Raw genomic sequence first — 13651 nt, 5'->3', positions numbered from 1 at the left:
CACTTTGTGGCTGCACTAAACCTGTTAGGGCCACGTTACGCGAGATGACGCACGGCTCGTTGTTTCCTACCATGGGGCTAAATTGAGCCATCATCTCTTAGCGTTGAGTCTAATAAGCCTTAGAGCCGCAACGGCGTCCCTGGTTAGTCTGCAGTAAGAGACTTAGCCACGTGTGCTATCTGGGCCTTGTGGCGATGGTACATCAGCTTTCTCGCAATAAGAATGGAAATGGAGCCAAAGATGAGTAAGCCCTCAGCAACAGCCAGAACAAGGCCCTCACAGAGCTTACCACAGGACGCTCTGCCCTCAGGACCCGATTCCGAGCCCGAACCGCCTCGCGAAAGTTCGGCTTTCGAGCTGCTCCTATTCTGTCAATATGGATCGGTGGCGCAGCATAGCTCGTCGTCCGTCGGACACTTTCAAGTTTGGACCCGGTTAAATCGTACTCGTACCAATATCGCACTACCCCGGAGATGATTCCCATGGTCGGGACATCAACCCTCCCTGAACTCCGCCAACTGCTCGAGGTCGATCTCCGGTTGCATCCCTTATCCATCGGAACGTGGTCGAGTAATGAGAGCTCAACTATCCCCAGACTTTGAGTTTGAGCTCATCTCATAGTCACAACTTCAGCGCCCTGCCACGTTTTCGCAAGTCACATACGCGGTGCATTTGATTGAGTCCCTGGACGGTGACCCAGCTGCTGTGTTGTGGTTACCCGACAATGCACGGACCATAACTATGTGTCTACTATCGATAGTAATGCCTGCAAGTGCGTCCGCGTTCGGGACAGCGACCAACCAGCATTCGCCGTAAACGTGGGAAGCGTACACGCGAAACCTCGTACTATTGTAAACGGTCGTGGCTTGGTACTGCATTCCTCGGCAAGTTTGTTCAGTATACTGAGTACTCCGTACGAGTACCGACTATCTTGAACCCATTTATTACCGCTTCCGGTACAGAGTCATGAGAGTACAACGTCCAGCAGCCTCTTCTCACACCACTTGCAGATCACCCAACCAAGCTCACGAGGTTCGGTAGCTACTGAGTACCGGGTATACTAGTCAACACGGAGTGGTTATCCCCACCAGCCACGCGCAGCCACGCGCAGCCATGCGCAGCCACATTGCGGGTTCGGGGGAAGTAAGCCCGTCTAAGACCGTCCCACACCAAGCCTCCCGTCGGGTGCCGTCCGACGGCCTGCCACCACAAGTACCAGGGTACAGTAGATAGCCCCCACCGCGCCAGAATGACCACTTCTCGTGGAGTCAATGCCTACCAGGTAATTACTCGAACTTGCCATCAGGCTGCTCGTCTCCTTCCAGTGACCACTCCTCGCCAGCCGGAAACTCTGTGGTCCAGCAAACAAGATGCCGAGCCCACAGTCGACCGCATCCAATGTAAAAAGTGTTCCGTACTCGCTGAAAGGTCCAAGATGCTCCCGCAGACAATAGTCGTTGCTTCGCGTGATTTGGAGACCCGGCCGAATCGAGAACAAAAACAAATCTCGCATACACAGTAGATCGCGGCTCGAGGCTGGCCATGAGATGAGTTACTATGTTTGTGGCCAAAACGTCGAAGCTGGGGAACATGAACCCTCCCATTTTGTTCAATAGTAGATCTCTCCCCGATGCGGCGGCAATGATTAGCCCCCCTGAGATCTGCGGCCTAGTGTGTCGGATAGCGTGCAGAATGGTGTGCACCGTGGCATTCTGTGAACGCATGTTTGTAAGTACGAGTACTCCGTAGAGCTCAAAATAGCCCAGCTCTGCACTCCGTATATGATGGCAGAATCAGATAAAAGATCAACGGGACAAAGTCAGACAGATACTAGGAGATGTTTACATGTCTACCCACGGTGCACTGCGTACTCGTACTCCGTATCGTAGAGAGCACAGGCCCGCGGCTGGCTTATACTGACAGTAGAGCTGAACACCGGACGCTTTGGGATTTGAGTCACGGCTTTCCCGCTCGGTGACGAGGCTCAAGAATTGGCCAAGGTCGAAGGAGTGGATAAGCGAGATTCGGCCATGCGTCACAAGGATTACTGTATCATTCATGGGCCCAGGGGCGAGTTACACGTCATTTTTGTCTGCTGTCTCCGTACTTCACTCGCAAACGGCTCAGCGAGGAAGATTGGCTTCGGTCACCGTTTAGGCTTCTTGGGCCCCCGGAGGACCCAGCCATCTTGGGCTGACACGGATGTGATCGTCGCGTGTACACAGTAATGGTCAGAATGGCCATGGCTGCGTGGGATCCAGCGCAGTGGTTCGCTCGATGGTCCGTACTGTATACAATCGAGTTCGGCGAAAATCGACCTGTCGCCGTACGAGTTACAAGGGCCACTTTCACGTGAAATTCGATATCGAATCCGCGACAAAGAGGCTGGCCGGGTCAGGTTAGACGGTCGGCATACGATGTAGTCCATACTAGAATAAGGACTTTCCTAGGGACACAATCCCATTGCCAGACGGGGCCACCGAGATCAACGATTGTCCAACCGGGCTTGGAACTGTCGGAATCAGGCATCTGTCAATTATTGCCATGACATACGGAGTACGGAGGACAGAGTGCCTCATCTGAATCGAGGCACCGCAAGATGACCGAACCCAGACAGGATGACCAGGTGAAACATCTGCACCCCGCAAACCTGGGTACCCAAGACTCCGGATTGCGCTAGCTAAGGCTCCAACCACGTCTGCTTCATCTCGGCTGGGAAAGGATTGCTTGGCCGTTTATGCAATACACTTACTATCGCTTGCTGAACAGTCTCGGATACGTAATCTGAGGTCGACATATCACTGTCAGAAGCGTCGAAAATGCCTCTTGCTCGGACGGTGTCTGGGTAATGGGACTGTTGTCCAGGCGCTCCCATCGACAGCACAATTCTCCACCATGGATTCTCTTTCTCTCTGATCTCGAAGGACTGGCATCCGAAGCAGCGCTTCTCCAGGAAGTGCGAAGCTTCGACAGTACTTTGCACGGTCATAGACTCCTCCACACACATCGCTCTTGGTATCCTGTTCGTGTTCTTGCTGACAAGGATGCTGCGGAGGTCTCACAGATGGCCTGTGACGGAGGCGTTGAGATGCATCGGCAGTGGACCAATTTGGCCATGTAGGTGGTAATTGTTACGACCACCAAAGCCGAGTTCGCCGCCTCGACCAAGCTGATGTTTTCTTTCATTCACTCGGACATGTCCCAACCTTCGGCGGCTCGAGAATTCTCAATTCTGACAGCTCGACGAGTTTCCGTCATGGGTGGGTTTCCCAGCAAATCACATGCCTTAAGGCCAGCAAGCGAACATGACAAACAAGCTTGATATAAGTGGCCTTGTATGGTGACTGAATATTCATGTTCATACCTGCGTTCCATTATCAATATCAGCTGAGGGTCACATTCGGGGAAACTGGCGAGCCCGTTGGGAGGCGCTGAAGATATAGTTGGTCTTCCATCCAGCGGAACACTCGCGCCGATCCCAGTCAGCTGGCCTGCACCAAGACGCATCCGGCGTGACTGAAAATGGAGCATGTGATGAGGTACTAAAGCTTCGCCCGTTTGCCCAGATGGAGGCGCACAGGATGAAGGGAGTCGATAACTCTCAAGCCTGGGCTGGCTTCTCCACGTTTTCAAGCTCTGAGCCCGAGTCCGCTCTCGAGGTTTCGCTTGGCTCTCCAAGGTCGTCCATCAGGAGGTCTGTGCCTTTTACATCGGTATACTGGTCAAGGGGCCGAGGGCTGATATGGTGTAATGCCAGGGAAATCTGCGGAATAGTTCTGGGACCTCCCTTCTCCCTGGTCGCGAAAGTTATGTATGCTTTCGTGTCTGAGATAGACCTATCATTGCCGGTTCATTTGTGTTGTTTTTCGTCTTTCTTGGCTTTTGCTCGCTCCAGTCGCTCCAATTCTTCGCGCAGGATCTGCTCAAGGCCTTCGTTTCGCCTGGTAAGAAGCATGACGTCGGCGGGTTTGATGGAGGTCCTTCCCGCATGTTTCGAAAACGACTCCAGATCGACGGCGGTATTCCCTGAGCAACATCCGATGTCAGTACTTCCGAAGGCTTATAGATACGACAGGCGCGATGTGACGTACCGATTTGAGCCCATACAAATTCCATCAAACTTCCAATGAATTGAGGGGTTGCATTGACTCCAAGGTTAATGCTCTCTTCATCGACCATCTTTCCAACGTGAAACCACAGGGCAGACCGTAATTTCTAGGTGGATGGGAACCGGTCAGCAGGTCAGAACATCCTGCGACCATCGAGATGTCTCAATGAGGCATGAGTGACTCCAGGTGGAAGACGGTCCCCATCAGATTGCGACTCACCTTCTGCAGCGCCTCTGGTTCTGCCTCTGTATCTGAAGCCATAACATGCGGCGGGACGTTTCGCCTGAGCGAGGATCACTCAAGCGCTCGAGGCTGAAGCGGTACGCTGAAGGATGGGAGAAAAACAGCAGCGGAGGGGGTAGGCGACGCGTCAACGCGTAGACGCGTGGGAACGATATCAATTTCGACGGACCATTAACTACGGGGACGCACTATGGCGGAGTGAATAGCCACCCAGATGAAGGGGGTGCTGGACAGGGAATCGAGGATCTTCTCGACGTGCTCACCTCAGACTCTTAACCGTCTTTCCCACAAAAACTCGTAGTCTAGCATTGCCGCTGTGACCCAAGCCTCAATCTTCCGTGCCTCTTCTTCTCCGAACTCCTGGCTCCATTTCCGCACTTCCTGCCTCATATCTAAGCCTGCTGCAACCTTGCCATCTCGGATGATACCAGCTGACGACAGCAGGCTTGACTTCATCTTCCTCTCCATGAAATTCATACTTGCTTCTTCCTCGGCGCCGGCGCGCTCCCATTCAAATCGGCACTTCTCTGCGTCGAGCCCCACTAGCTTGCAGTATGTGGTGATGATCTGTGGCTCGAGAATGATGTCGTCCGCATCCAGAATGATGGGACGCAATGTTGTGTTTCCCTCCTGCCACTCCTTGTTGTACCACTCCCATAGCTGACGACTCCATCGCCATGTCATCTCTATTCGGAACATTCCACCAGCGTTATTCCTGGCTTCGTCGCGGCCTTCTAGGTCTACAGAGGTCCTGTAGAGGGACGGAAATACCAATGCCGGATGCCGGATCAGGAAAGTTGGTGTCCAGGTACGGAGAAAGCTATCAGGAAAGACAGTCTGGTTCTCGATGACCGTGGCCTCCTTGTCCTGCACGCCGGCTTGCCTGTGATTTGAAACGTAGGATGCAGCTTTGGAGCCTCCCTGAACGGGCGTTCCTCCGGGGACTTTTACTTTCCAGAACCGGCTCTCCAAGTTGCCACTGCGCTTTACCAAGTCTTCTGCTTGCGGAGAAAGCATCCACAGAAGATGCTCTTTCACAAAGACACTCCTCCCTCCCGCTTCCGCTTCTTCAAGGTGTCTCAACAGTCCATCTGCCGATGCTTGAAGACGCTGCATTGCTTCTGTACGTTCGTCCTCCGACCAGGACAATGAAGGCTGGTCGGCGAGCTTGATGCGAAGTGGCACAGTTGACACGAAAAAATACTCAAACTGGGCATTCCGTCCAGCTCCGTCATCTGGTCGACCTAGAGCAGGTTGGTTCTCCAAGTTCAGGATGCGGACCAGCAGATTTGAAGCCGTTCGCGGATGCGTAAGGAGGAAGACCCGCTTGTGTTTGGTGGTTGATACGATACCCGCCATGGCTTCCGATCGAAGACTCAACGAACTCTCCGTGTCTATGTCTCTTTGATTTGTGGTCAGTGACCTAAGACGTCCAACCATTGGTATATCAGGTCATCGTGCTAACATGCCTCGAGAAGTCCTCAATCGTCACCAGCTTACTAAGCCTAATACATGGCCATGGGTAGGTCGATGGTGACAAGCAAGCGAATTATCAGACCTAGATATTGCATGCGAATTTTCTCTACTCGAGTTTTTGTTAGGCAGTTCATCTCCACTCGCTGGAGCAGTCACGAGTACTAATTCACCCGATCCCAGCAACCGGAAGAGGACGTGGGTGTATTCTTTCCCCCGTCAGACGGCCAGATTCGGGCTCTGAGAATGCTGGAATTCCTGCCAGACCAAACCCGGATGTGGAGGTAAATGCAGTGGTACAGCAACACGGGGAAGCCACACAGCCTTTAGTCCCAGCCTCAAAGGTGAAATCTCCTTCGCGTCAAATGGAATGGAGCAGACGTGGTCGAGGACGGCAGGCAGAGACCTCCAGAGGTTCTACAACTCATCACAAGAAGAGAGCAATACCCGAGGTGCAGCAATCGCAGAGAAAGAAGGCCTGGTCGCCACATACTACAATCAGCACTTGTACCAGGCCCAATGGTTTGACTGAAAATCCTCGACTCCCCAGAACCCAGTGGGTGTTGATTGGGATCGTCAATGAGTTGTGGTCGCGGGTGGACCTCAGCAGATCCAGGACGGGAATGACCGGACTTCGTCCTCATCTAGATGATCGGCTTCGTCAGCATCGAACGAATACACCCACAACGTTAAAGATGCTTCCCAAGATGAGAACAGGACGTGTATTTGCGAGCGAACCAGAGCACCTTGGACATGCACACAAGTGGTTACAGAGGAGAGGCAAGCGAATTGTTGTTCACCTTTTAAACTACATGTATGTACTTATACGTGCGGGGCCAAACACACCATCCTCACACATACACTCCCCGGTCAAAAGTTCTCGCACATCAAATATATGGGAGTACCCTAATTCCCATACAAATTTGGCGATTTGGCGTGCGAGAACCTTTGTCGCGTAGCTGTAGGCAAACGGTACCGTCCAGACACCGTAGAAGATCGTAAGAAAAGCAGCAATGTGATTGAGGATACCGTCTCATGTGTACCGCGAGCTTATCGCTACAAGGGTTGCATCGATTTGAATGTCTTTGCAACTATATAGAACCGATGAGGCGAGGCCACAGCGGAGCAGTAATTCCGACCAATCTTCTAACCGTCAAGACCTGCCAACCGTCCTCGACATTCTCGCTACGAATATTTACTCTGTACACGTACCGTTTGCCCGACCATACATTCGCCGCAAGCAGCGCGTCACCTCTTCGACGAAAGAAAAGGCCCCTCCACCGTGAAATCGCCCCACGTACGCAGCACGCAGTACCGCCTCTACGAGTACTGTACACACGCACACGCACACGCACACGCATACCACACCACACCACACTTACCACACCACAGACTTACCACACACACACACACACACACACACACACACACACACACACACACACACACACACACACACACACACACACGATGTCCTTCTTCCCCAACCTGGCCGAGCACCTCGACTCGCTGCACGACGCCCTCCCGCCGTCCCTCCAAGCCTACTTCACGCGGCAGAACATCCAGCTCCTCCTGCGCGTCGTGGTCATCATCTCCACGTACACCCTGTTCCGACCTCACTTGGAGTCTCTGTTCCGTAAAGCCACGGGCACGCCGGACCAGAGAGAAGAGGAGATCAAAGCGCGGGTGGAGCTCGCGAGACAGCAGCGAGACGGAGTGGGGCGAGGTGCTGTGCCACCTGGCGGAGTGGGCGCGGGCGTGGGCGTGGTGGGCGGCCAGCAAGGGACGGTATACAGGGTTGTTTCGACGCAGGGGCGGGGGGACGGCAATGCAGCGCCGGCGCAGGGGACTAAAGGGAAGGCATCAAAGGGAGGCAAGAGGAAGGGCTGAGTTTGAATGTGCGTGCGAGTGTGTGTGTGAGTCTGTGCGGAGCAATGCAGGTGCCGTGCGAGAGCAAATGCGAGAGCCATGCAAAGGGGAGATTGATTGCGGACGGGTGCGCATCGATGGGGCTCCATGTGCTTCAATGGTATGCCTGACTGATCGATAAAATGGCAACATCGAGAGCCTCAATCTTGAGACGACGCGGACCGGCACGAGCGAGAGGGACACATACATACGGATACCAGCATGAAGTGGCGGTAGGGATCGGGGTGCCAATCTTACTCAAACTCGAGAGAGAGAGACGTCCAGCAGTGCCTGTCAGTAGATGGCAAAGCAACGCCGGTATATGCCACCACTATCAAAGAAGGCGAAAAGCACCGCCGATGTAGCTCGACCAGGCCATTCGCAACCCCAAGGATCGAACCCCGTCCATGAAGCCATCAAACAGAGGCGAGAGCGAGCGACGCACACCCATCCCCTGCATTACCGACTGATCATGCACGGCTTTCCAACCACGCACGTGCCAAAGTTTGATACATTCAAAACGTCAAGATCGAAGTCCGGATCACCCATCGATAACGCGTATTGTATGCAGTATTCGATCATGACAAGCAAAGGTATCGGCCCACGAGAGTACCACCACACTACCACGTGGACATCAACCTGGTCCTGAGAATGAGAACGTTTTATTCTATGCTACCGCAATGCAGTCTTAACGGTCTCAGTCAACTGATGTACCCCGTCTCTGTCCCAAGTATCTGTACTTTTGATCTGTTCGACGTCACTCACAACCTCCCTCTCTCCAAAAACCTCACCGGTACGTCGACGTGTCTGCTCCGCAGGTATTCCGCGCAATTCTTGCCCAAGAAGTCCACGCCCTGCAAGCCACAAATGTTAGCATCCATCAGTGTCTGTACGTACTCGGTACTGGGGCGGCGCGGCAATAGTACCGTCAGGGGTAGGGTCCAGGTCTACTCACCGCTGTGCTCGTGGCCCCCCTGTCCAGCAGATTCCGAAACAGAAAATGCACGGCCCTCAGATTGGAAAGTTCAAACCTTTCGATCTCGATCTTGGGCGTCCTCGTCTCGTCGTACTCCTTGCCCAGCAGCCGTTTCACCGTGTCGATGGACAACAAATTCCGCAACCAGACGTATTCGTCCTGATGAACGACCCAGAACCCGCAGTTACAGTCGCTCCCCTTGTCGCCGGAGCGGGCATGCACGATCCTCCCGAGAGGGACCCGCGTCGTGGGACCGAACCTGGTGAGGTCGATCTCCAGCTGCGTCGTCGGCTGGCTGGGCTGTCGCTCCGGGAACGTCTTTGTCAGTGTCGGCGGCGGGATCAGCGTCTCTTTGCCGCCAAAGTGCACCCGGTGGGATACCTTGGCCTGGTCGAGCAGCGTGACGTAGTATTCAAAGTACGGCTTGGGGATGCCCTGGCGGAAATCGAGGTGGAACGTGCTCCCAGGATAGCCTTGCATGATGTTGTCGATCACGGGACGGAGGAACTTCTGCGGCGCAATGTCGTTCGACTGCTTGGCCTGGGCGAAGACGCGAAACACGCACGTCGCCGCGTTCTGCGTGTCGGCATCCTCGCCAGGCGAGCCCAGCACGCTGAACGCCAGGGTCGTGAATTTGTCCGAGTAAGGGCTCAACCCTTTGCGGAGCTGCGCCTCCGTCATGCGCGCCTTCTCCGGGATATCCAGCCCGGTCATGAAATACCACGCCTCAGCCTGGAAGCCGCCGCGCGCGGTGAGTCCGACCTTGGTCGTCGGCGGAGGAGGCAAGGCCTTGACGCCACGAAGCGCCACCCGGTCGGCCGCCAGTTGTTCGAACCAGATGCCGTCCAACACGGCGGTGACGTCCGAGTTGAAGTACCACGGCCCCTGGATCTCATACAGCAACTGCGACGAGCACGTGTGAACGCTGACCATGCCGCCGGATTGTTTCTGCTTGGTGATGACCACGCCGCCGTCGGCGGCGATCTCGGCGATCGGGTATCCGATATCGACCCATCGCCCGTTCGCCTCCAGCGTCTTGAACCCGGAGAAGTTCCCGCCAACGACATAGTTGCTGCACTCGATCATGTGGCCCGCCACGAACGCGTAGGCCAGTTCGTCCAGCTGTTCGCGCCGCCAGTCGTGGAACCACACGGCCGCGCCGATGACCGGGGACGCATCCGCGACACGTCCACAGACCACGATCTGCGCGCCCTGCCGGAAGGCCTCGGCGATGCCCATGCCGCCGAGGTAGGCGTGCGCGTAGATGGGCTCGAACTCCCACCTCTCCAGCACCTGACCGGTGTAGATGTTTTTGAACTTGGACGTCCCCGTCTTCAACCCGTCGTTGATGGCCGGGAGCACCTCGTCGCCACTGATCCACGCGACCTTGACCTTCCCGCTCAGACCCTTCTTCTCCACCATGTCGCACACGACGCCGTACAGGCCGCGCACGTCCGCGTTGCCCGCATTCGCCGCGACCTTGATCCCGTACCGCGCCAGGTCGTCCAACGCGGGCTCCAGCGCTTCCAGGAAGGAGGCCTCGAACGCCGGGCCCGCTCCCACAAATGCGTTGGCCATGTCCGGCGTGAGGTTCGAGGCGTCGACTTTGCGCGCCGCCCCGATCGTCATGTTCACCTCGGACATGTAGTCCGAGATGATCACGTCGACGGGGTCCGAGGGATATGCTTTTGCGAACGCGGCCATGGCGTGGCGTCGGTCAGACGCCGAGCCTGAAGCTCCCGCGATGCGGACTGCGCGGGAACGGGAAGACATGGCTGCGCTGATCGTGTTCGTGAAGCGTGAATGTGAGCGTGGGCAGCAGCGATCTTGCTCTATCGGATATTTGTTTGGGTTTCTCTTCCTCCTCTGCTCAAGACGATGTGGTATGTAGCCGCTGTGCGGGGAAAAGTACCGGAGTTGTCTGTATTTGTGTAGATACTCCTTCTCTGATGTGATGACTGGAATCACTGTCTGTTCGACGTCGTCAGTGCGCAAGTCCGTCACCTTGCTATACTGTAAGACTCTTCGAAGCACTTCGGCCTCGAATATCGCAGGTGGTTTACATCCCTGTGCGGTTGCAGTAGCCGTTGTGGACGGCGCTACGCCCGGGTCTCTCGCGTAAAGGAACAGTTGGAGAAACTGGCAAATTCCCGAGGTGTTTCGTGGTTCTACAGTATTGCTTGGGTCAGCCGAGGCTCAGCAGCGGTGCTACAGTACCTGGTTGTGCGATCGGTCGGCCATCTACCTCCCCACGGGGGGTAAGCATTAGGAGATAAGTACATAACACAGACGCCTCCAGGTGCATTAGACGGTGAGTAAGGAGAAACCTAGACTGCACAAGTTGAGGTGGAGGGCGTACAAGATGGCGAAGCTAATTGTTCAATTCAATGCCTTTGCAGAAGATCAACTCGAGTTGAGGACCAAGTGAATGGTGGGTGAGGACACGCAAGAAAGCAGTCAACGGGGACCAAACTGTCAATCGTGAGGCGACGTTTGACTGTCAATGATCGTCTTGTGTTGGTTCAATCACTATCGAATACCTAACACTTTTGGCTCCCGTGTCAGCTCAGCTCATACTGTATCAATCGTTGCCTAGTTCCACCAGCATCCATCGGGCATAACCCCACGAGACTACTGAGTCCGTGTGAGAGACAGGGAGTCAGAAAAGAAAGAGATTTCTCCCGGCGCGTCACCACCACCATGCTTGCCACGATCCGTCCATGCTCCCATTTCCTTGCCATGACTGCTTTCCCAAGCACATGCTAAATCTTACGTTGTCGTAGGTATCGTATCCTCACTCTCAACCAAAAAGCGAATGCCATATTGTTCGATCGTGTTGTACACAGCCGATTGTGCCAACCGGGTGGTAAGGGGTCATTGCGGAGGTGAAATAAAAGAAAACTTTTCTTCTGTGGTTCGACAAACACCCTCCCATACCGACGATGATGACGCTAAAGGTTCGACTTGCGCGCTGCTTTCAATGAATTGACAAAAGAAAACGTTGCTTTCCGCTACCCATCAGGAAAAGGCATTGGCCAAGGACGAAACGCCTGCTGCGCCGAAGTTCTTAGACATGCTTACTGCCTCCGCGTCAGTATGGTCCCATCGGGGAGGTAGGGACTGGACTGAAACCGACCTTCATCGGCGCATAGCTGCCGTACTGGTGAGCAGGAGGCATGCCGCCCATCGCACCAGGATAGATGGGTGGAGGCGGCGCAGGGCGGTATGGAGTGCCGGCGGGGCCAGAATTGTTCTGGCTGCGACCCCAGCTGAGGCGGACTCGAGAATTGCCAATCGGATAGCCTTGCATCTGGTTGATAGCCATTTCGGCGGCGTGTCGTTGGACGAATTGGACGAAACCACAGCCCTTGCCAGGCGGGATCTTGACGTAGGTGATCTCTCCGAATCCTTGGAAAAAAGAGCGCAGCTCGTCTTCGGTCACGTAGCCAGACAGACCTCCGACGAAGACCGTGGTGTTGTTCGGGTCGGTGAATTGATTCATGGGCTGCGGCTGCTGCTGCTGACCACCGTAGAAGGGCATAGGTGGTTGAGCCATTGGTGGATAGCCCATTGGAGCACCACCACCTGGCATACCCATATTCATGCCTCCCATTGGTCCTCCTTTGTTCTTGGGGGTCGCAGTCGAGATGCGCATCGGACGATTACCGCAGTAGACACCTTGCATCTCATTAAGAGCACGCTGCTGGTCGCCTTCGTCGGAGAAGCGCACGAAACCATAGCCACGAGACATGCCGGAAAGAGGATCGGTCATGATCTTGGCCGACTTGCACGAGGGGAAGCGGCTCTGGAAGAGCGAGACCAGAACGTACTCGTTGACTTCGGGGCCGAGGTCGCCGACGAAGATGGAGTACTCGGGCCCACGATCGTCGCGTCGATCGGCAAGACCGCCGCCAGAAGCCCAATTAAGCTTGAACGGACGGCTCGAGTTTGGCATCGGTTGACCGCTCAGTTGAAGAGCCTTGGCGGCAGCCTGAGAGGAGGAGAAATCGACGAAGCAATACCCGGCATTGCTGCTACCATGAGTTCAGAGACGTGCGAAGGAGGGGCGTGGCTCTGCCGAGACTTACCCTGAGAATTTGTCGCGGATCATCTTGACGCTGACTTGTTCACCCATTTGGAACCAGAGATTGCGGACAAAGTTTTCGTCAATCCACGGCTCAAGCTCACCCATCCTACAGGTCAATGTCAGCACTCGAGCATCACGACACCGCACCAGCATTCGGACCTACCAGAGAGTGGTCTTGCCATCGGCACTTTGGCCATTCTGCGGCGCCGCGTTCCCATCAGGAGTCGGGAAGGACATCTGCTGCGGAGCAGAGGGGTCGGTCGGCTGTCCTGGAGCAGGGCCATCCTGGGGAGGAGGACCTGCACCTGGAGCACCCTCTTGCTGGGCGTTTGGGAATTGACCGTACTCCGGGAACGACATTGTAGAAGACGGAAAATGAGATGACGGAATTGAAGGCTAAAGTAGAGCTTCTGTAAGATGAGTCAGATTCCGGGTCGAGAACTCGTGATGAACTGCTGCCTGTCACAAGACCACCGCAGAGGGCAGAGCAGGCGCTGAATATGCGTACCAAGCAAAGTCGTCTCGCGATGGACGATGATGAAGAGGATATCGAAGGTATTATGTGGACTTTCTGATAACTCAAACCCAACTTTTGTCGCACAAGAATATCCCGAACGGCAACTGTCCAAGGGAGGAGGGTACAAAGCGATCACGAAACGTCGATGGCGATGGAAGGTTGTTCTGAAGTCTGGGAGATAGATAGAAGTCAGCGCATCGAACAATTTCAAGATGAAAACCGCGACTGTGGGAAGGTAGTGAAGCTGTCGCTAGTGCGCATCGGCATCGTTGTGAAGGCTATTGATGACGAGGAGGTCAGGAAGGTGTCCGCAGCGGGAGCCCTGTGCAACCAGGTCG

The 13651-nt window shown here is 55.0% G+C and overlaps 5 protein-coding genes across 5 annotated transcripts; 1 reads left to right on the top strand and 4 right to left on the bottom strand.

Moving 5' to 3' along the window:
* Nucleotides 1-3850: 3850 nt before the first annotated feature.
* G647_07343 (uncharacterized protein) lies at nt 3851-4179 on the bottom strand (the record flags this gene model as incomplete). The annotated part of the gene is made up of 2 exons (XM_008731659.1): nt 3851-4026; nt 4092-4179. The coding sequence occupies 2 exons, from the start codon at nt 4177-4179 to the stop codon at nt 3851-3853; spliced, it is 264 nt and encodes an 87-aa protein (XP_008729881.1).
* Nucleotides 4180-4616: 437 nt separating this feature from the next.
* Nucleotides 4617-5711, bottom strand: G647_07342 (uncharacterized protein; the record flags this gene model as incomplete). The annotated part of the gene is made up of 1 exon (XM_008731658.1): nt 4617-5711. The coding sequence occupies one exon, from the start codon at nt 5709-5711 to the stop codon at nt 4617-4619; it is 1095 nt and encodes a 364-aa protein (XP_008729880.1).
* Nucleotides 5712-7295: 1584 nt separating this feature from the next.
* G647_07341 (uncharacterized protein) lies at nt 7296-7715 on the top strand (the record flags this gene model as incomplete). The annotated part of the gene is made up of 1 exon (XM_008731657.1): nt 7296-7715. One exon carries the CDS (start codon nt 7296-7298, stop codon nt 7713-7715), a length of 420 nt encoding a protein of 139 aa, XP_008729879.1.
* A 779-nt stretch (nt 7716-8494) lies between these two features.
* G647_07340 (uncharacterized protein) lies at nt 8495-10482 on the bottom strand (the record flags this gene model as incomplete). Its single annotated transcript, XM_008731656.1, has 2 exons — nt 8495-8587; nt 8689-10482. 2 exons carry the CDS (start codon nt 10480-10482, stop codon nt 8495-8497), a joined length of 1887 nt encoding a protein of 628 aa, XP_008729878.1.
* Nucleotides 10483-11800: 1318 nt separating this feature from the next.
* On the bottom strand, nt 11801-13156 carry G647_07339 (uncharacterized protein; the record flags this gene model as incomplete). The annotated part of the gene is made up of 3 exons (XM_008731655.1): nt 11801-12743; nt 12798-12902; nt 12960-13156. 3 exons carry the CDS (start codon nt 13154-13156, stop codon nt 11801-11803), a joined length of 1245 nt encoding a protein of 414 aa, XP_008729877.1.
* Between the last annotated feature and the right edge of the window lie 495 nt (nt 13157-13651).

The sequence above is a fragment of the Cladophialophora carrionii genome (genome assembly GCF_000365165.1).
Source record: "Cladophialophora carrionii CBS 160.54 unplaced genomic scaffold supercont1.6, whole genome shotgun sequence".
Taxonomy (NCBI): Eukaryota; Fungi; Ascomycota; class Eurotiomycetes; order Chaetothyriales; family Herpotrichiellaceae; genus Cladophialophora; species Cladophialophora carrionii.
This window is presented reverse-complemented; position numbering and strand designations above follow the sequence as displayed.